Below are 20,819 nucleotides of genomic sequence, written 5' to 3'. Positions count from 1 at the left end.
CACGCCGGGAGCCGGGCTGAAGCAGCAGGGAAAGTGCCTGGCAGGGCTGCAGGATGAATTCCACTCGTCCTGGCTGCAGGTGAGGGGCCAAGGGATCACCTGTCAGGACGTACCTGCGAGCACCCGCCTGGCCAGCGCAGCCTTATCTGCAGCGGGAGCAGAGTTAATGTGTAACCCGGCTGTGTTTGGTTAGCCCCGAAAAGCAAAGAAGTCCTGGGATAGGCACGGCCGGGACAAGGAACTGGGCAGCACGGAACGACAGACAGCCCGGTAAAACTACAAAACAGATTAATAATCATTTCTGTTCCTGCTTGTCCTTTGCTCTCTGTGCTTTTCCTGCTGGATGGGCTGCGGGTGAGGGGCTCTGGGTACCTGCAGGGCTCTGCTTTGCAAGGGTGAAACGTGGTGGGGGATTCACCAGCGAAGCTGGACGAGGTGGTTTGGAGGTGGTGGTGGAAGGAGTAAAGCTGGGGAAACCTGTGCTTGGGACAGCAAACTGCTCAGACAGCTGCTGAGGTGCTTCATTTACCTGTTGAGATAGGAGGAAATTCAGATTTGCCCCTGAGCTGGGATCCATCCCCCTGGGCTGCTCAGAGCTGGTGCCTGCAGAGGGGGGTTTGCTTTGGGTTGTGTTTGGGGCTGGCCAGGACAAAGCCTGCCCCAGGCAGGAGGGGTCTGGCTGCTCTGCCCCAGACAGCAAAACCGAGGTGTTCTGACCGGGGATGAAGAGCTTGGAGTGGTGCCGGCTGAAAGAAAGTAGCCTCTTCTCCAAAGCAATTAGCATTAATTGCTATCCGGCACCTCTTTGATGGCTTTTAAAGGACAGTTATGGCAACGGCCACAAGAGCTGAGGGACCTGGCCTTTGGATTTGGGTAAAACATAGCTTCTTCCAAATATGTTTTCAGTTGGGGAAGAGAGCTGCACCACTGAAACCCAGCTATAAAGCAGCTTTTGGAGCACCGTGTCTTTTAAATCAAACGCTCGGTTGCGTTTTTAGTTTGTGGCTGTTACTCACCGCAAAGAAGGAACTAAATCCTTCTGAATCATTAAAACTGGGGGTTTCAACACTGATTTTTCCCCTTTCCTGGGCTGGATGAGTGTGCTGGAGCTGTAATCACATCGGAGAACTAATGCGCAGGAAAAGGAACTTCTTGTTTCGGTGCAGATCCTCTGCAGCGCCCAGCGGGCTCAGGCTGGACTTTGCCTCCCGTGAGCTGGGGCTCGGTGGGTGCCAAAGCCTTGGCAGCTGCTTGAGGTCCCTGCAAATGCTGTTTGAATGAGAGAAAGTGATTTCTTTAGTGGACTGGTGGTGGTGGGGATCCTCATGGAGAAAATGCCTCCCTGCTGGCCCCAACCAGCTGCACGCTCAAGTTCCAGCAAGGTTTTCACTTCCCCAGGAGGGTTCTGCTGTCTGAAATTTGGGAGGGAGGCAGCCAGGAGCAGAACAACAACCATGGCCAAGCCTCCAGTCACTGAGGAGTCGATGTAAAGCTAGAAATCCATATCTCTAGTTTTGATATTAATCTAAATTTCACGTTGTGGGTGCTCCACTGCACAGCAAAACCCTGCAGAGGCTTGAAGTCCCCCAAGCTCAGCTCTGCTTCCTGACAGCTCAAATCCCTGGCTATGAAGAGATCTGAATTCAAAGAATCCAGGGAACTGCTGCTCCAAAGCCACCACTTAGTTCAACGTCACTTAAGCAGTAAATAATGCAAAGCTGAGACTGAAATATTAAACTGCTCCTGCGTGGAGGATTAGACCTGTCAGGGCGTGGGTGTTGCAATCTGATTTTTGCGGCGTATTCCAATTACAAAGGAATTCTTTCAGGGTCTAACGCTCTGCACAAGCAGCCAGTTCTGCTCACTTATCGCTGGATCTAATTCCCTGATCCTGCTACAAGAAAAAAAAAGCAGCAGTGTGTTCCTGCCTGCAGGTTACAGCACAAAGGGCTCCTCTGTCTCCCGAGGAGCAAATCCTCTCGCGTGGGTCCGTGTGTCTTGCAGGGGGTGTTGGTGTTTGTTTTGCTGCTCCCTCTCGCCCCCACAGCCCAGTTCCCTTCCCAAGAACAGGGTGGTGCATGTGGAGGAGACTTAATTGGTGGTGCCAGGAATTTTGGAAGCTCGGTGCTTTGCATCCATCAGTAATGACACCTTCTGTGGGTGCTCAGCAGAGCTCTGGGCAGGGATAACTGTCCCCTCTGCCACCTGGCACCCTGCCCCAGTGTGGGAAGCCCAAATCCAGGCTGTTTGTCGGGCAGCTGCTGCCACACTGGGGTCCCACTGGTGATGGGAGGTCTGGGCTGCATCAGGGGGACACTGCTGTGAGCAGAGGGGACATTGGGGTGCTGCTTGAACCCCCCCTGGGCACAGCCCCAGCCTGCACTGCTCCCCACAGGCTGTGCCAGCCGTGTGCCCAAACACACCCAGGCGTGCCCCAAAGGCCCGAGGGCACCTCCCTGGGGGCACCTCGCTGGGGACACCTCCCCGAGTCCCCCAAGGAAGGGTGGCAGAGGCAGCTCCTTGCCAGGAGGAAGCTCCTGACTGAGCAAGGATGTGAGTAACCAGCAGCATTTTGGGCCAGCCCGTTCACAAGTTCAAGCTGCAGGGCTGGCACAGGGTGTGGCAGAGGAAAGAGGTCCCATGAGTCGGGGCTGGGGCTGTGCTGGGGATTCTGAGCCAGGTTTACAGCTTTTCTTGTGTCTTATCCACCCCTCTGAGGTGAGCAGGGAGCCACCAACACGAGCTGGCTGTGCAGAGATTACCCCATTCCCAATTATTTTGAGGAAAACTTCAAGGACGATTTTTAAAAGCCCACCTGTGCCTTCTCCTGGGGACAGCAGCTGAAGATGGAGCACAATTCCTCCATCCAGCAGCTTCAGAGCCTGCCTGTCCTCCCTGGGGGAACCTCACAACTCAATGCTTCTCCTTTCTCCTGCTCCAGCCAGGATATTCCCGCCGTGCCCACCTCCAGGGCAGCCCGTGCTATGCCTAGGAAGGAGCTGGGGATGGCTGGCTGCAACTCTGGCAGCTGTGACAGCATGGTCAGCACGGCCTCCAACCACTCGCAGCGGGTGAGTAACCCCGGGGTGCCCAGCCCAACTCACCCCTCTGAACTGGAGAAGGGTTTTGGGCAGATGTCAGCCCAAATCTGCTCTCTGGCCGTGCTTTGGAGGCAGCTGGAGGCCCTGAGACAGCAGCAGGACCAGGTGAATTCCTGAATTCCTGCCCCAGAGTATTCCCAGCCTTCCCATCCTGCCACGTGTGTGGAGAGCCCTTGGTGCTGCAGGAGCTGCTCTGGGCCAGGACAGATTCCTGGAGAGGGGATCCCTGGAGAGGGGATCCTGTCACTGGAGAGGGGATCTTCTCCCTGGAGAGGGGATCCATGGAGAGGGGATCCGTGGAGAGGGGATCTTCTCCCTGGAGATGAGATCCTGTCCCTGGAGAGGGGATCCATGGAGAGGGGATCCATGGAGAGGGGATCTTCTCCCTGGAGAGGAGATCCTCTCCCGGGAGAGGGAATCCATGGAGAGGGGATCCCTGCAGAGGGGATCTTCTTCCTGCAGAGGGGATCCGTGGAGAGGGGATCCTGTCCCTGGAGAGGGGATCCATGGAGAGGGGATCCATGGAGAGGGGATCTTCTCCCTGGAGAGGAGATCCTCTCCCGGGAGAGGGAATCCATGGAGAGGGGATCCCTGCAGAGGGGATCTTCTTCCTGCAGAGGGGATCCGTGGAGAGGGGATCCTGTCCCTGGAGAGGGGATCCCTGGGGAGGGGATCTTCTCCCTGGAGAGGAGATCCATGGAGAGAGGATCCCTGGAGAGGGGATCCATGGAGAGGGGATCTTCTCCCTGGAGATGAGATCCTGTCCCTGGGGAGGGGATCCTGTTCCAGGAGAGGGGATCCCTGTGGAGGGGATCCTCTCCCTGGAGAGGCTCCTGTGCTGCCGGGGGTGCAGGGATCAGACCAGTTGGGTAACTGGGTCACACTGGCTCCAAGCAGAGTGACAACACCTGGAGGAGACAGCGAGCTGAGCTCCTCCTGCCTGGCACCAGATGAATTCCCCAGTTAAGGGAGGGATGAGTTTGGACCATGGGTGTAGATGTGTAATTTTTCACTATCTGTCCATTAAAGTTGTTTGTCTCCCAACACCGATCCCAAGACTGATGGGTTAATTACATCCTGCCTGACTTGGAGCATAATTGATACGTGTGAGAGCAGTGGCAGATTTTCCATTTGATGTATTGCAAACCAGAACCAAACCCTCTGAGTTTAATGGGGATGGAAGAACTGGTTGTGATACTGCACAGTAAAAGATTTGGATAAGGTGTCTCTGCAAAACAACTCCACCTGGGATAATTCCTGCCCCGTGCTTGTTGATCTGATGCACATTCCATCCTGTCCTGCGCTTCATTTTGCTCGTGGCAGATTGCAGGAATCACCTTGATATCTGATATTGCAATAACACATCTCCTGGTGCTCAAAATACAACAAAAATTAAACAACTCTGGCTCAGGAATGAATGGGAGAACAAGGAGAGTTCATCACCTGCACAGAAACCTTCAGTGTTTGTGGAGTTTTCTAAGATTCAGCATTGCTGAGCAGTACAGGTGTCTGTACCTCCAGATTTGTTACCCATCTGCTCACATTTCAATTTAAAGAACCAAAAGTCAGAGGCCAAGTTCCCAAGTTCAGAATAATCCACCTTCTGACCCACAGAGGAGGGTAATATAAAAAAGGCTTGAAGTATATATATATTTCTTATTTTTAGAGGAGGTTGTCTGGTTTTCTGGAGCTGTAAATACTCATTATTGAACAGCCACTGGCCAGGCAGCTGTCACAGGCTCTCTAAACTACCTGGACATTAAATATAGATACATAAAATACTAAAATGATATATATTAAAAATATATAGTATATATATATATAAAGTTATATATATAAAGTTATAGATATATGTAGTATAATATAAACCTCGTATATAGTATAAAGTAAATCTCTTTTTCTTATATATATATATTTATATACACATATGTATTATAAACATATACATATATATTCACACATATTGATATGTACTATATATACCACATATATATTTTTATATTTATATATATAATATATACGTAGTATAAGGTAAACCTCTCATATATATATTTTTATCTATTTATATATATAAATAATAAACATATACATATATTTCTATATTTATATATAATATATAATATATATTTTACATATATAAATACATATAAATATATAAATAAATATACAAATATATATATACTACATATATATATTCTTTAAATATATATACATATATAAATATATATGTAATATATATCTTCTTTTCTCTTCTTTTTTCCAGAGTGACAACAGCTATGACTATTTATCTGTGGAAGAGAAAGAGTGTTTGATGTTCCTAGAGGAAACCATTGGCTCCCTGGATGCAGAGGGGGACAGTGGGGTGTCCACGGATGACACCGACTACGGGGAGCCCTCCAAGCCCAGGAAAAGCCCTGTGCCCCGGGGTGAGCTGGAAACCCTTCTGCAGATAAGATTTTAATATAAAATATAAAAATCTATTTATTTCTTTCCCCACATAGTTTCATACAGGCCATGTTCTCAAGTACAGATATGTACAATACACATCCTATCTAGGCATGAATATTTTACAGAATTTTCTGATACCACAACTCAATGGCTTCAAGATTCTACAATATCTAAATACCTTGCAGGCATCGTGCTTCGTGTCAGTAACCACACAGATTAACGAGGCTTTGTCAGGCCCAAAGGATCCCATTTCCCCAGCAGTGACGGATCAGAGGAGCTGGGGGAGCCCTGTGCTGGCCCAGTAGGGGTGAGCACCTCGAGCACTGTGTCCAGCTCTGGCCCCTCAGTTTGGGAAGGACGTTGAGATGCTTGAGCACGTCCAGAGGAGGCAACGAGGCTGGTGAGGGGCTGGGAACACAAGCCTGGGAGGAACGTTTGAAGGAGCTGGGGTTGTTTAGCCTGGAGAAGAGGAGGCTCAGAGGTGACCTTATTGCTCTCCACAACTCCCTGAAGAGAGGCTGTAGACAGCTGGGGTCAGTCTCTTCCACCGGGCAGCACTGACAGAACAAGAGGACACAGCCTCCAGTTACGTCAGGGAAGGTACAGGTTGGGTATTAGGAAAAAACAATTCACTGAAAGAATAACAAAGTACTGGAATTGTCTTCCCAGGGAGGTGGTGGAATCACCATCTCTGGATGTGTTTAGAAAAAGCCTGGACATGGCACTTGGTGCTACAGTCTAGTTGAGGTGTTAGGGCATAGGCTGGACTTGATGATCTTAGAGGTCTCTTCCAACCTCATTGTTCTGTGATTCTGAGGGTTGTTCTGTGTCCAGAGCATGACTTCAACTCCCTCTCTTCCCAGATATGGGGAACGGGACTCCCCCTCCAAGCAGAGATCAGCAGCGTGGGGCTGAACAGAGGAGTGGTAGAAGCATCTCTGCCCCGTCCAGCTCAGCCCTGGCAGCTGCTCCAGGCCCAGGTTGTTCCAGCCTTCCGAGGAACATCCCTGCAGCCATCGGAGCTTCTGGCAGCAAAGGAGCTGTCCACACTGTGCCAGCAGGGAAACCTGCACAGGAGGTGCCCAGGGAGGGCAGGCTGGACCAAGGCAGTGCAGGAAGCCACACCAAGTCTGTGATTATCCAACCTCCAGACCCCTTCCAGGATGACCTGGAGTGGTCGCGCAGCCATCACTCAGATGCCAAGGGGGAGGCGGCCAAGGAGACCAAGATTCGGACTGCGTGGTGCCACCCGGAGAAATCCACGGTGGAAGAGGCCCCTCAGGAGCCCGATGCCAAGCGTGGGCCTCCAACCGCCCCCAAACCGCGGAAATTGCCACCAAACATCATCCTGAAAACCAGCAGGAACAGCCCCATGCCGGAGCACAACCAGAAGGTAAAAGCAGCACCTCCAGCCTCATCCACCTCCCACCCCAGCCCTGCCAGCGACAGCACTGCTGAAAGGGGGAATTCAGGCCACCTCGACCCCAAGGAGAAGGAGAAAGCCCGACGGGAGGCCCTGGAGAAGCTGGGACTGTCCCAGGACAGGAGGGAGCCCAACGCCCACCTCCATCCCCAGCCCAGGGAGCTGCCGCTCCCCATCCCTGGGCAGCCTGGGGAGGGCTCTGTGCCGGGGATCCGGCAGATGACCTTCAAATCCAACACCCTGGAGCGCTCCGGGGTGGGGCTGGGCAGCTCCATGGGCAGCACCAAGGAGCAGAACGCCCGGAGCAGCAGCAGCTCCCTGGGCAAGATGTCTTTCATCGAGCGCCTGGCCCCCAGCTTCCTCCGCAGCCGCCCCCGGCCCGCCTCCCTCGGGGCAGGGAAGGACTTTGCCGGCCTGAAGGAGCAGGAGGAGAAGGACAAGAGCAGCAAGAGGAGGTCCCACCCTCTGCCCAGCTTCCCCAGGCCGCCGCGCTCTGCCGTGAGCGTGAAGATCTCCCCGAAGGGCGCGGCCGACGAGAACCGGCGTGAGGCGCTCAAGAAGTTGGGGCTGCTGAAGGAATAGCTCGTGGCGCTGCTGGAAAAGGGGCTTTTCACCCCAAACCCAGCGGTCTGCACTGCCTGGGGCCTTGGGCACGAGCATCTGCTGCCAGCTCCTGCCCCGGTGGCTCAGGAGAGGTGCTGGGAGCTTCACCAAACAGAGGAACGCCGCGTGTACAGAATATTTTGTATATAGCAGATGTACATGAGCTATTTATACAAAGCATCTCTCAGCACGGATGGGGTGTGTTCTCCTGCAAGGGCTTTAATGCATTTGGGGATTCATCAAAACAGGGAAGCCATGGAATTAGGGGTTTGGCTTGTTTTCAAAGTGTTGCCTGTGGATAAAATGTCTCTGGGAAGAACTGCTGGACTTTGCTGCTCCTTTGGGATTTTTTTGTTTTTTGTTTTTGTTTTTTTTTTGGTTTTTTTTTTTGTTTTTGTTTTTGTTTTTTGTTTTTTGGGGTTTTTTTTTTTGTTAATTTTATCACAGCCTCTGAGGCCCGAGCACTCACCTGCCACATGGAAGTGCCTCGCAAAACCACCACTGCCTGCTGGGTGGGCTGGAGGGCTGCACAGACATCCCACTGCCTCCCCTGCCACGCTCTGCTCTCCCACCCAGCCCTGCCCACCAGCATCCAGCACCTGGAAGAGGCTTGAGCTGCAGGAAGTGACAGCTGAGGAGGCCAGAGGCCGTGCTGGTGTCAGATCCAGAAGTGCTGCCCAAAATGGGGCAGATGCAAGGCTGGGACAACTCCAACTCATCCCTTCCGAGCTGTCCTGGCACCTCTCAGGCCCAGCTGATGCTGCCAACACCTTGCTGCTCACCTTGGGGAGCAGAGGTGGTTGATGTCCCTAATAAACCTGCGTGTGATCAGAAAGTGCCGTGTGGTACAGATTTATGTGGTAAATAATAAATACCCCTAAGTAGGGGGGTTTAAAACAAAGAGTTCTGAGAGAAAGGATGAGCCAGGGCAGGCCTGTCCCACCTAGAAAATGGAATGATTTGATCAGCACGGGCAAAGTCTTCATGGAGCAACCTGGGATGGTGGAAGGTGGCCCTGCCTGTGACAAGGAGAGGAACAAGGAGAGCTTTAAGGTCCCTTCCAACACAAAGTGTTCCATGGTTCAGTAATTCCTGGCTCTCCCTGCAAGCACAAAGAGGGAATATGGAATTCCTGGTGCTCCCGTGTTTGCTGGCAGGCTTGAGGCAGCCCCGTGTGCAGCCAGGCAGCAGCAGAGGTTCCACCCAGCCCCAGCTGCTCGCCTGGGGACTTCCACGTGCAAATGTTTGACTTTAAAGGCAGCAAGAGCACCGTGAGGAGAGGAGGGGGAGATAAAAGGGTCAGCCAAGCCCTGCCTGGGTTAAAGCTGCGTGTTCATCCCTGTGCTCCTCTCCTCTGACCACTCTGTCCCAGCCAGGGCTGATTCCAGCTGTTTTCTGCTCTGACTGCTCATCACCTGCATGGTGCAAGTCCCAAGGGAAATCTCGCCTTGTTCATCTCATGAGAAAGGAGGAGAGTATTGAGCATTTTTGCCCTGAAACAGAACCTAGACATTTCTTAAAACCAGATTGTTTTGGAAACAAAAGGCTTCTCTTCCAATCCTTGGCTTTAGTCAGAACCATTGTGTGCTGGTGTCATGAAAGCTGAGTTTTGTTCAGATTTCCAAGGAGAAATCTCACTCCCAAAGATCCCTTATCAATCTGTGACGTGGTGATGCTCACAAACAGGAGCTGGTATGAAGTGGGAACAAAAGAGAACAAATTAAAACAACAGTCAGAGAGCAGCAGGGTCATTCCTCTGGGAATGAACTCCACATTTCTGTGCCTTTCCTGGAGCTGCCAGATGCTCTGGGCTGGCAGAGCATCACTCACCACAGGCAGGCATTGCTGTTTCATCCTGCCAGGGGAATATGGAATTTTACCTGCTGGATCTGTTTGTAGCCCTTAGGAAAGGAGCTGTTTATGCCCCAGGGCTGGGACCTTATGCAAGAGCAGGCCCATGACTGTGCCTGGTGCCACCCAGAGCTGAGCCCTGCTGCTGGCAGAGGGATCCTGCTGCTGCTCCTGCTCCTACTCCTGCTCCTGCTCCTACTCCGGCTCCTGCTCCTACTCCTCGCAGAGGGATCCTGCTCCTGCTCCTACTCCTGCTCCTGCTCCTACTCCTGCTCCTGCTCCTACTCCTGGCAGAGGGATCCTGCTCCTGATCCTACTCCTGCTCCTACTTCTGACAGAGGGATCCTGCCCCTGCTCCTGCTCCTGCTCCTACTCCTGCTCCTGCTCCTACTCCTGGCAGAGGGATCCTGGTGCTGCTCCTGCTCATGATCCTACTCCTGCTCCTCCTCCTGCTCCTGGCACAGGGATCCTACTCCTGCTCCTGCTCCTACTCCTGGCAAAGGGATCCTGCTCCTGCTCCTGCTCCTGATCCTACTCCTGCTCCTGATCCTACTCCTGCTCCTGCTCCTGCTCCTACTCCTGGCAGAGCGATCCTGCTCCTGCTCCTACTCCTGCTCCTACTCCTGGCAGAGGGATCCTGCCCCTGCTCCTTCTCCTGCCCCTACTCCTGCTCCTACTGCTGCCCTACTCCTACTCCTGCCCTACTCTTGCTCCTGCTCCTGCCCTACTCTTGCTCCTGCTCCTGCCCTACTCCTACTCCTGCTCCTGCCCTGCTCCTGCTCCTGCCCTACTCTTGCTCCTGCAGGGAGCGAGGCCACCTCAGCCCCACCTGGAGCTCCTGCAGGTGCCTTCCTGCTGCCCCCTCTGCCTCCTGCTGCTGCAGAGCTCTCTCCTCCTGATGCTCAGGTTCTCATCAGGCTGGCCAGCCCCAGGACGATTCGATTAATTGCTCCAAACCCAGCATTTCCCTGCTGCTTTCCCTGCCTCAGTGCCTCGCAGTCCTTGGATTCCTTCTGAGGGTCAGCACCTCGTGCCCACCCTTCCCGTGGTGCAGCTCTTTAGGAGGATGCCCTGCCCTTCTCTCCCTGCAGAGCAGCTCCAGGGGTGTTTGCAGAGGGGTTGAAAGCCCGGCTGTGGACTGTGCCAGCCTGAGCCTGTTTGGTATTCACAGACTGTCCTGGAAAGGTGCTGCTGCTGCAAGGTCAGGGATGGAAAGGATTGAGTGCAGCTTAGTGCCGCAAGCAGTTAATTAACATCAGTAAATTGTTCAGTGCAATTGCCTCCACGGGTCAGCCCCTCTCTCTAAAGAAAGCCTGCATTTGTTTGGAAATTAAATTGTTTGTAAGCAACAAAGGCTCTTGCTTTGTTATCATCATAAAATCATGGAATGGTTTGGGTTGGAAGGGACCTTAAAGCTCCTCCAGTTTCACTGTCCCAGCCTGCTCCAAGTCTGGCTGGGAGCAGCACAAAGAAAGTCTACCCCCAGGTTCAGGCAGAGCCCAGCAGAACTCCTGGGTTCTTGTCTGGGGACCCCTGAAATCAAAATTAGACTTCATACTCTGAAGGGGGTGGAATGAGATGAGCTTTAATGTCCCAACCCAAACCATTCTGTGATTCTGTGAATCTAATTCTGGGCATATTTATCTTGATTCGTGCCCAGAAGGCAAAATCCCAGCAGAGCCCAGACACAGAACAGCCACGAAGAGAGATCACAGCCTTGCAGAAGCAGCAAGTCTCAGAAGGGTTGGTAAATGCACCCTCAGTGTCTTCATGCAGATTATCCAGACTGAGTTTGTGGTAACAGTGTTAAAAACAACAAAGAAAACACCCAGTTTTGCATTTTGCACAGAATATTCATCTAATTCCTAACCATCAGTCCCACCCTGGCTCAGACCTGTCATTTCCATGTCTACATGAGCCCATCAAGACCTCCTGTCTCAATTAAAAACATCCTCGTGCACATCTTTCATTACAAACATCAAATTCAGGGGCAGTGGCTGGTGGCATTCTGGCAGTGTCAGGGAGCAGCAGCTGCCCCAGGCCACAGCAGCAAACAGAAATCATTTGTGTTCATAACAGCTCTTGTGCCTCCGGGGCAGCGTCAGGGGAGCCTTGGGGCTGAGAGTGGGGAAGGAGGCTTGGACGCTGCTGAACCAAGCTGGGAAACCCCAAACCTGTGCCCCAGGATTGAGCTGGGCTCACTCCAGGATCGAGCTGGGCTCACTGCAGCTCTGGAGGAGATGCTGGAGATGTCTGAGGCTTTTAAACCCCGTTCCAGCATGGTTTGAGCAATAACCAGGAGCTGAGGCTCTGCCCTTTCCCTGCTCACAAGGAGACAAGGACCCTCTCCAAGCCCACCATGCTTCTCTCCATTATCATTTTTTTTTTCTTTTTTTTGCCCCTGTTCTTTGTTTCTAATGGAACTGCAAATGAAAAAAGGCCCAAGCTCGTCGCTGCAGCTCCCACCCGTGCCCTGCTTGGCCCCACAGAACCAACAGCCTGCAGAGAGGAGCCCCACCAGGGGCATTGCAGCCTTTTACTGCTGAGTTAAAGCCACCAGGCTTTATTGCTTTGGGTTTTGCTTTCCTCCATTTGCCAGTGGTGCCAGTTTGCCTGATAACATCTTAAACCAGAGCTAGAGCCGGTGTTCCTGCTCTTAAAGCCCGGTGGGTTTGGGATCACCCTGCAGGGCAGGGTGAGGGTCTCCACCTCCCTGAGAGCTCTTTTCTTCCAAACGCCCTTGGATTTGGAAGCCCAGGAAGAGACAGACAGGGGCAGTGTTGTTCCTTGCAGAGGGGTTTGTATGCAGCAAAACCATCCCTGGCTGGCTCCAAGCAGGAGTTTAATCATTAACTGAGGAGCGGCCAGGGGTTGTTCTCATTAATTAATGACAGCTCTGAGCACAGACAGGCTGGGCTGAGGTGCTGGCAGCGACCTCCACATCTGCACAGGGATGGAGCTCGTGGGATGGAGCCTCTGCCTGTCCTGGTGCTGCTCCCAGGGAGGAGATTCGCCCTCCAGCACCTTTGTCAGAGGAAGGAAGAGGAATTTCCTTTACAAGCACAGCCCAGGAGAATTTAATTCTCCTTTAATTAACTGCATTAAATTTAACTTTAAACTTAAAATTAAATTTGAAATTAAGTTTTTAAATTAAATATAACTTTTAAACTTTTTAAACTTGAATTAAATTTGACTCTCCTTTAGCAGTGGAAGGTGCAAGGCAGTGGTACTGCCCAGGAGGGTCTCCTGTAATTCCATTTTTTATGATTCTCTGAAATAACACTGAGTATTCCCAGGGGGTTCCCACTAGCACTTGTATCCCATTTTATTGCTCACACAAAGCCAATCCTGGTGCTTTGCTGCTCTCAGGGCAACAAATGCCCTCAGTTCTGCTGGACCCCAGCCAAGAGTGGGGAATTTATGGCAAAGGTTTGGTACAAAACACAACAGTTACTGCAATACAAGATTAATCATATCACCATTAACGGCACCAAACTGCTCCCTGGAGATTTATCCCCAGCCAGGGAGATTCCAAAGTGCTTCAGGGATTGTTTCACACACAAAACAATCTGCTCTTCACACCCTGGCTGACCCCAGAGCGGGAGATCAAGGCTCTGGACCCCACAGGACTGAGAAGAAGATAATTCCCTAAATCTCCCTCTGAAGCCTTGACACTCCTCAGCCAGGGAACGTTGTCCTGCAGATCCTGGCGACACTCAGGGGGCTGGAGCCAGCCCAGGGCTCTCAGAGGTGCCACAGGTGGGTTTTTAATCAATCATTTTGAGTGGAAGGCAAAGCAGCCCCAAGCCCCTGGCAGGAGCTGAAATGCCTCCGTAGCTTTGGAGCTATCAGCACTTCCAAAGTCCTCTCAATTCTTTGGTTCGTGCAAAAGAGGAATTGTGTTTGTGGAACAAACTGCCCTGAGTTTGTTCTTCAGACCCTGTTTGTTCTTCAGACCTTCACAGCCTGCGGTCTGAACCCACCTTGTTCACATTTCAGGGACTGGTTTAGGGCCAAAATGGAAGCAGAAATCATCTTTTTGACCCCAAAACAGGATCAAAACACAGACATGAGCTCAGTGAAGGGCCAGTCAAACCACAGGTGTCTGAGGAACCTTTCGCAAAGTTCTTGATGTGAAGTTCTGCCTGGAAGTGGCTCACAGCAAACACCATTTCATGACATACTCCGTGTTTTATATTAAAGCATTTTGTCTGTAAAGCAGGGGAATTCCTCTCAAACTCTGCAATTTCTGCTCCTGGCCTCTTCACCCCTTTTTTTCCCCCTTCCATGATGTCATCACATCCCTAGATAGCTAAAAAAGACCATTTTGAGTCTTTTTGATGACATCTCTGCCACTCCTCTGAGCATTTTGACCATCTCCACTTTGCTCAGCAACGCACATCAAGACCTCAGAAGATTTTTAGTGTGCCCATTTTAAGATCTACACATCAATATATGAAAAAAAAAGAATTAGACCTCAAGAGAAAAGCAAAGAATAACTGAGCTACAAGCTGCAAAAACAACTTTATTAAACAAAATCTGAGCTGGAGGTGGAGGAAGAGAAAATTTCCAGCAGCAGAAGCATCACAATCAAAGGTAGGTGAGTCTCAATTTGCCCTTAAAATACTGTTTTTTGAGAACAGTGCTGTTGTAGAGTGATTATAGGAGAGAGATTTTACCTACAGGATGTAACAGTTCTGAAATATAACATAATTATTTCTATAAAAATAAAGGTAGTGACTTATGATGATTTTTCTCCCCACTGTGCCCTTTTTTTTTTTTTTTTTTTCCTCTTTAAGCTATAAATTGAATTACTGCCCTTCTTGGTCAAGAACAACCAAAAAAATGACATGGACAAGGTAAAATGCACCCCAGTTCTGGATGGTGGTAGGATAATGGTTTAATCAGGTGCCAAAAATGGATCCTATAAACATTTTCACAATATAAGACTGAAATAAAGACAGGAAAAACCCAACCATACATGATTTACTCCTGGGATTTCTCTAGCCCTTTCTTGTCTCTTTCTGCTTTATATTGAATGCCTATTTGTGGGTCAGCGTTAAAAAACAGCTCCTTGCCTAAAAACTAACATTAAATGAGATTAAAATGGAGCTGAGGGTTCTGTCCTGCAGAGCAGAAGTAAGGAAAAGAGGGCTTGCACTGCTGGACATTAGAAAAGATTAAATAAGCATAGGAATCACATTATTACGAATTTTTTTTATGAAAAAAAAGCCATTCAGCTCTTTACAGGGCATTTTTGTTAGCTCCTCATTGTTCCAAGTCCTCCAGTCTGGTAGGAATTGTGACTTTGCGTGAAAATCTCCATATTTTACCTATTCGTTTTTGGCTGCAGTGAGGGAACTGCTGAGGCTCTGCCCAAGTGAGCAGAGCTGGGGACACTGGAGCTGTGCCCACTGCCCCAAACCAGCCCAAACTGGGAGCACTGGAGCTGTGCCCACTGCCCCAAACCAGCCCAAACTGGGGACACTGGAGCTGTGCCCACTGCCCCAAACCAGCCCAAACTGGGAGCACTGGAGCTGTGCCCATTGCCCCAAACCAGCCCAAACTGGGGACACTGGAGCTGTGCCCACTGCCCCAAACCAGCCCAAACTGGGAGCACTGGAGCTGTGCCCACTGCCCCAAACCGGCCCAAACTGGGGACACTGGAGCTGTGCCCACTGCCCCAAACCAGCCCAAACTGGGGACACTGGAGCTGTGCCCATTGCCCCAAACCAGCCCAAACTGGGAGCACTGGAGCTGTGCCCACTGCCCCAAACCGGCCCAAACTGGGGACACGAGAGCTGTGCCCACTGCCCCAAACCAGCCCAAACTGGGAGCACTGGAGCTGTGCCCATTGCCCCAAACCAGCCCAAACTGGGAGCACTGGAGCTGTGCCCACTGCCCCAAACCAGCCCAAACTGGGGACACTGGAGCTGTGCCCATTGCCCCAAACCAGCCCAAACTGGGGACACTGGAGCTGTGCCCTCTGCCCCATAGAACAAACATCCAAAACTGATTAATAGCACTTAGATTACAAGTGTGTAGTTAATTAGAAGTGTGTGATATCACAAAGCAGAAATCTTAAAGTTTAGCATTTTAAAATATAACAAGATAACAAGAGTTTTAAAATATAACAAGATAAAAATTTTAAGGCAGAAGCAAGTTATTCTTCTTTACCTTCTTCCTTCTTCACCTTCTTCCTCCTTCTTCTTCGTAAGTTTGAATAATATTTTATAATTAGAAAAGTCGGCACTGAGGACTTCAAAGAATTAGTTACTGAGTTAAAAGTGAAAATAATTTTAATGTCATTTCTTAATTAGATAATTTAACCTTAAAAAAACCTTCTAACAAGAGATAGTTGACCATTTTGTACCTTGTTAATGAAGGACTACAAAGAGGACTATGCCCCACCAGCTTGGGGTGGAGGGGACCCGCAGTGGGGTTTGTGGGCACCCACCCCAGGACTCAGCAGGAATCAGGCTCCTGATGGCCTTTGGGGTGTCCTTGTTCCCATTTCCTGAGGGTTTGAAGAGCTTCCAATGCATGGACAAGTGTGAAATGAACCCCGGGAGGTTTGAGCAGCTCTGGGGCTGAGGCAAAGCTCAGGCAAAAAATTTCAGGTGAAACGCTGCAGCAACCCCAAGTTTGAACTCAAACAAGGAAATAATCCCTGTCTTAAACAGGAGTGTGCAGGCACTGTTTGTGGTCAGATCTGGAAAGGGGCAGCAACAATCTGTGCAAAGATAAATAGCAGGAAATAGAAATAGAAATAATAGAAATAGAAATAATAGAAATAGAAAGATAAATAGAAATAGAAATAGAAATAGAAATAGAAATAGAAATAGAAATAGAAATAGAAATAGAAATAGAAATAGAAGATTGGAGGGTGGCAGGAATTGTTAAAGGGTGTTGGCACCCCTGAGATCTGCAGCTTCTCCTGTAGTTCCTTGAGATGAAAAAAAGAGAAGGGAAAGGGAGAAGGAAGAAGAGAGAAAGGAAAAGGGAAAAGAGAGAAGGGAGAAGGGAGAAGGGAGAAGGGAGAAGGGGAGGTCTGATGCCACAGCAGGTCCCTCACACCTTTTGGCTGACAGTGACCTGTCATTGCCAGCGATGCTTTCACCAGCCCCCCATCCCCACAGCACAGGGTTCAGAGCAGAAGTGGGATCTGCAGAGCACCATTAGCACTTTTTTCCTTTTAAAATTCCCTTCTTTTTGGCCCAGGACAGGTCAGAGCCTGGGGGCCAGCAGGGAGGCAGCGCCCTGCCCTGAGTGGCCAGCAGAGCATTCCAGCGCTTGCCACAATCTCTCTCTTTTGCTTGATAACACAGAAATCAGCAAAATCCCCTTCCCGGCGTGAGATTTGTGAGGATTGCCAAGAGAACACTCGGGAGGGCTGGACATGGTGCTTCTGCTCCTTTTAGCAGCTCTGCTGCCAGGTGAGTCAGCAGGACACGAATCCCAGCCCCTGAGAGGAGCAGGTAGAGCTGGAACTGGGAACACGGCTGGACCCTCCCCTGGACACCCCACACCTCCACCTGCAGTGTGGAACACCCCACACCTCCACCTGTGTTGGGGTTTGCCTGCTTGGAATGACCCCGAAATTCTAGAAGTCCTTGCTCCCCTAGCCCGGCAGCCAAAGAAGAGGTCTGGAATGCGTGAAATTGAGTTTTCAAGGTTGTTTATTTTTTCTTATCTATAACACTCTCTCTCTGACCTGCCGAGGTCCGTCTAGTACAGAAGCCATGGCAGTCTCCCCCGAGCCGTAGGCAGCTCCCACATTATATTCTCAAAATTACATGTACCGTGTTTACAGATTTTGTGCCAATGCCCACCACCTATGTTAGACTGCGAATGTCTACCTTAAACCAATAGAAAAGTGTCACCATCACACCAAGACATGGAGGACAAGAAGAAGGAGAAAAAGGCTAGGACACGCCCAGATTCCTCCATCTTGTACCCCTGAATTACATTCTAAAAACCCCAAAATTCTGCTTTTCCACCCTGTGTCAATTCACCTATTACACTACTCAAACCCTTTTGGCCTGTAATTCCTCATACAGAGTTGGCAGCCTCTCCCACAGGCTAAAATCGAAGCCACAGGTGTTTTTGACTTCTTGCCAAGGTCCCTGGGCCCCCTGCCAGGGTCTGGAGACATCCAGGGCAGCCAGAGGGATGTCCTGGACTCCGACACAGCTGCAAGTGTGGGAGCCCGTCCCACCTCCCCCTGTGTGCAGAGAGCAGCACAGTCTGGGAGAGCTGGGAGCAGAGCCCCCACAGCATCCCCAGGGAGAAGGATGCTGCCAGGTCAGGCAGAGTTTGCAAATGCCAAAGGGATTTTCCATTTATTTCTGCCCTTGACCTTTAACTCCAGGCTGGGAGGTCCTGCAAGGGGCATTGAGGGGTCCCCCCCATCTGTGCCAGGGGCTCTGTGGCACCAGGGGCACTCAGGGGGGAAACACCACATCCCAAGTAGACTTTCTGTGACACCAGGGGCACGCAGGTCAAATCTGGAAATGGGCAGCAACAATCTGTGCAAAGATGAATAGCAGGGAATAAAAATAAAAATAAAAAAATTTAAAAAAAGGTCATGACTGGGGAGTGGCAGGAGATGTTTAAGGGTGTTGGAAACACCACATCTCAAGTAGATTTTCTGTGACACCAGGGGCACTCAGGTCAGATCTGGAAAGCACCAGCAACAATCTGTGCAAAGATAAATGGCAGGGAACAATTTTTTTTTTTTTTTAAATTTTAAAAAAATTTAAAAATGGAGATGATTGGGGGTGGTAGGAGATGTTTAAGGGTGTTGGAAACATCACATCCCAAGTAGATTTTCTGTGGCACCAGGGGCACTCAGGTCAAATCTGGAAAGGGGCAGCAACAATCTGTGCAAAGATGAATGGCAGGGAATAAAAATAAAAAATTAAAAAAAAAAAACTAAAAAAAAAAATTAAAAAAAAAAAATTTAAAAGTGTAGATGATTGGGGTTGGTAGGATATGTTTAAGGGTATTGGAAACAATACATCCAAAGTAGATTTTCTGAGTCCTGTGTCCCCTGGTGCCCCTCAGAACCACAGCCCTGCCTCGAAGGAGCCATGCTGGGTTCTGCTGGCTGGCTGGGAGTAACCAAACCCTTCTGTGTCTGTCCCTCAGAGCCCGCTGCCAGCAGCCTGTACAGCTCCAGGTTTGTGGTGGTAGGCCTCGGAGGGTCCATCACCCACCAGTGCTTCTACTCCACCACCCCGGCCAACAAACACGGGCGGAAATATTGGTGCAGAATAGCAGCAGACGGGCTCTGCCCCACCATCATCTCCAGCAGCTTCACCTCCAACAAGTACCAGGGCAGGGTGGCGCTGGGGGATGTCCCCCAGAACGGCACCTTCACGGTGACAATGACAGGGCTGAGGAGCAGCGACTCGGGCACCTACAGGTGTGGCATTGGCAGCACCAACGAAGGGCTCTACGCCAGCCTCAACCTGACTGTTTTGGCAGGTAGGATTTTGTATTGGCTCCTGGGAGAGGTTTGGGATCAGGCGCCTCAGCTTTTTTCTGTTAGCCAGATATTTATAATTTTGGGGTGTAAAAGCATGCACATTTGGCCAAATCAGCTGTTCAGAAATGTGAAAGGATTCTCCTTCTCCTGCCTGTTGGAAACACAGGTTTTGGAGGTTCTGGGGAAGGGCACAGGGGAAATGTCTGAGTGAATGGGTTTTGGAGAAGTAAAGGAAATAACTGATGGAGTTGCAGAGTGTGAACTATATGTGTGGGTATTTTTGAGTTATTATAAACTAAAAAGATGAATATTTCTTATCCTAGAGCAGAGCTCAGGAGCACGGCCTGAGATAACTTGTAGAGCCAAAAGGATGGGGTAGGTTTTGGGGTCTCTGTATGCTGACAGTCCCTGTCCCACTCTCTCCCTACAGATGCCACAGTGTCAAGGCCAACCCAGATCATCCGAGGGGAGCTCCACGGTTCTGTCACAGTCCTGTGCCCCTCTGGGGACACCCAAAATGACCAGAAGAGGTTCTGGTGCAAAGTGGGCAGAAGCAGCTGCGCTCTCATTGCCAGCTCTGATGGCTTTGTGGGCAGGAGGTACCAAGGACGCATTGTTATCACCCCTCCAGAGAGCTCTGGAGCTTTCAAAGTCCTGATAAATGACTTAAAGGAGGAAGATTCGGGGCTGTATCTGTGTGGGACACAAGGATTGAGGGGTCAGGACAAGCCACAGGAGGTGGTTCTGCAGGTGGCCACAGGTAAGACAGGGCATGGGGGGCTCAGTGCTAGGTAAAGGGCATGAAATGCTGACTCTATGCCCTCCCCTGCAGCCTCCACCCTTCCCAGGAGACCCAAACTCCTCAGCGGCACAGTCGGGGGCTCGCTGTCCTTCCAGTGCCACCACGACCCCAAGGGGACCTACGAGAGGAAGTACCTGTGCAGGTGGAGGGGAGGGAGCTGCCTGGTGCTGTTGGACGACGAGGGATTCGTGCTGGAGTCCCACCGAGGGCGGGCGTGGATGTCCAGCAGCCACCCCGAGCTCGGCAGCTCCACGGTAGTGCTGGGGCAGCTGAGGGAGGAGGATGCAGGCTGGTACTGGTGTGGGGCCAGCAGTGGGCACAATGAGCTGACGGCCTCCCTGAAGCTGCTCATCCACAAGGGTAGGTGGTGGCATGGCCTGGTGTCTTGGTTTGAACAGACAGGTGTCTGCTAAGGAAGGCAGGAGCCTCCCCTGAAATGGAAAAAAATGAAACAAAACCAAAACAAAAAATAACAGCAACAAAAATAAACCAAACAAAAAAACCCACACAAAAACAACAACAAAAACAAACAAAAAAACCAACCAAACAAAAACAAACAAAACCAAAAAAACCCCACCACAAATAAAAACCAAAAAAAAAAACCCCAAAACATGTAGACTCCCTCCCTCCGAATTGTTATAAATTTGAAATTAAGGGGGGCTCTCAGGCAAAAATATGGGAGCAGGAATAACAGTTCTTTATTAGGGAAGGAAATAAAAAGATAAAATAAACAATGCAGTGAACCAAAACAACACTGCCAGAGTCAGAACACAACCTGACATCCTGTTGGACAGGGTGTTAGCAGAAAGGTGCAGTTCCTGTAGGAAAGGGTGTAGTTCCTGTAGAAAGGGTGCAGTTCCTGTACGAAAGGCTGTCGTTCCTGTACAAAAGGGTGTAGTTCCTGTAGAAAGGGTGTCATTCCTGTACAAAAGGGTGTAGTTCCTGTACAAAAGGGTGTAGTTCCTGTAGAAGGGTGTAGTTCCTGTACAAAAGGGTGTAGTTCCTGTAGAAAGGGTGTCATTCCTGTACAAAAGGGTGTAGTTCCTGTACGAAAGGGTGTAGTTCCTGTAGAAGGGTGTAGTTCCTGTACAAAAGGGTGTA

General features: G+C 50.4%; 2 protein-coding genes across 2 annotated transcripts; both read left to right on the top strand.

Moving 5' to 3' along the window:
* Nucleotides 1-165: 165 nt before the first annotated feature.
* Nucleotides 166-8,413, top strand: C26H1orf116 (chromosome 26 C1orf116 homolog). The gene is made up of 5 exons (XM_068173446.1): nucleotides 166-270; nucleotides 2,942-3,071; nucleotides 5,365-5,527; nucleotides 6,413-7,953; nucleotides 8,023-8,413. Exons 2-4 carry the CDS (start codon nucleotides 2,985-2,987, stop codon nucleotides 7,552-7,554), a joined length of 1,392 nt encoding a protein of 463 aa, XP_068029547.1. The 5' UTR covers nucleotides 166-270; nucleotides 2,942-2,984; the 3' UTR covers nucleotides 7,555-7,953; nucleotides 8,023-8,413.
* Nucleotides 8,414-16,794: 8,381 nt separating this feature from the next.
* Nucleotides 16,795-20,616, top strand: LOC137462857 (polymeric immunoglobulin receptor-like). Its single transcript, XM_068173660.1, has 5 exons — nucleotides 16,795-16,862; nucleotides 18,577-19,002; nucleotides 19,347-19,676; nucleotides 19,749-20,078; nucleotides 20,543-20,616. The coding sequence occupies exons 1-5, from the start codon at nucleotides 16,826-16,828 to the stop codon at nucleotides 20,614-20,616; spliced, it is 1,197 nt and encodes a 398-aa protein (XP_068029761.1). The 5' UTR covers nucleotides 16,795-16,825.
* Nucleotides 20,617-20,819: the final 203 nt, after the last annotated feature.

The sequence above is a fragment of the Anomalospiza imberbis genome, chromosome 26, assembly GCF_031753505.1.
Source record: "Anomalospiza imberbis isolate Cuckoo-Finch-1a 21T00152 chromosome 26, ASM3175350v1, whole genome shotgun sequence".
NCBI classification, from domain to species: Eukaryota; Metazoa; Chordata; class Aves; order Passeriformes; family Viduidae; genus Anomalospiza; species Anomalospiza imberbis.
This window is presented reverse-complemented; position numbering and strand designations above follow the sequence as displayed.

What these genes read in the sequence shown, in the direction of transcription:
- C26H1orf116 (XM_068173446.1), top strand. Translation starts at nt 2,985, where the DNA reads ATGCCTAGGAAGGAGCTGGGGATGGCTGGCTGCAACTCTGGCAGCTGT. An exon ending in CCTCCAACCACTCGCAGCGG is followed by an intron (nt 3,072 to 5,364) that starts GTGAGTAACCCC and finishes TCTTTTTTCCAG; the next exon opens with AGTGACAACAGCTATGACTA. An exon ending in GAAAAGCCCTGTGCCCCGGG is followed by an intron (nt 5,528 to 6,412) that starts GTGAGCTGGAAA and finishes CTCTCTTCCCAG; the next exon opens with ATATGGGGAACGGGACTCCC.
- LOC137462857 (XM_068173660.1), top strand. Translation starts at nt 16,826, where the DNA reads ATGGTGCTTCTGCTCCTTTTAGCAGCTCTGCTGCCAG. An exon ending in TTTAGCAGCTCTGCTGCCAG is followed by an intron (nt 16,863 to 18,576) that starts GTGAGTCAGCAG and finishes TCTGTCCCTCAG; the next exon opens with AGCCCGCTGCCAGCAGCCTG. An exon ending in GAAGCTGCTCATCCACAAGG is followed by an intron (nt 20,079 to 20,542) that starts GTAGGTGGTGGC and finishes CAGTTCCTGTAG; the next exon opens with GAAAGGGTGTAGTTCCTGTA.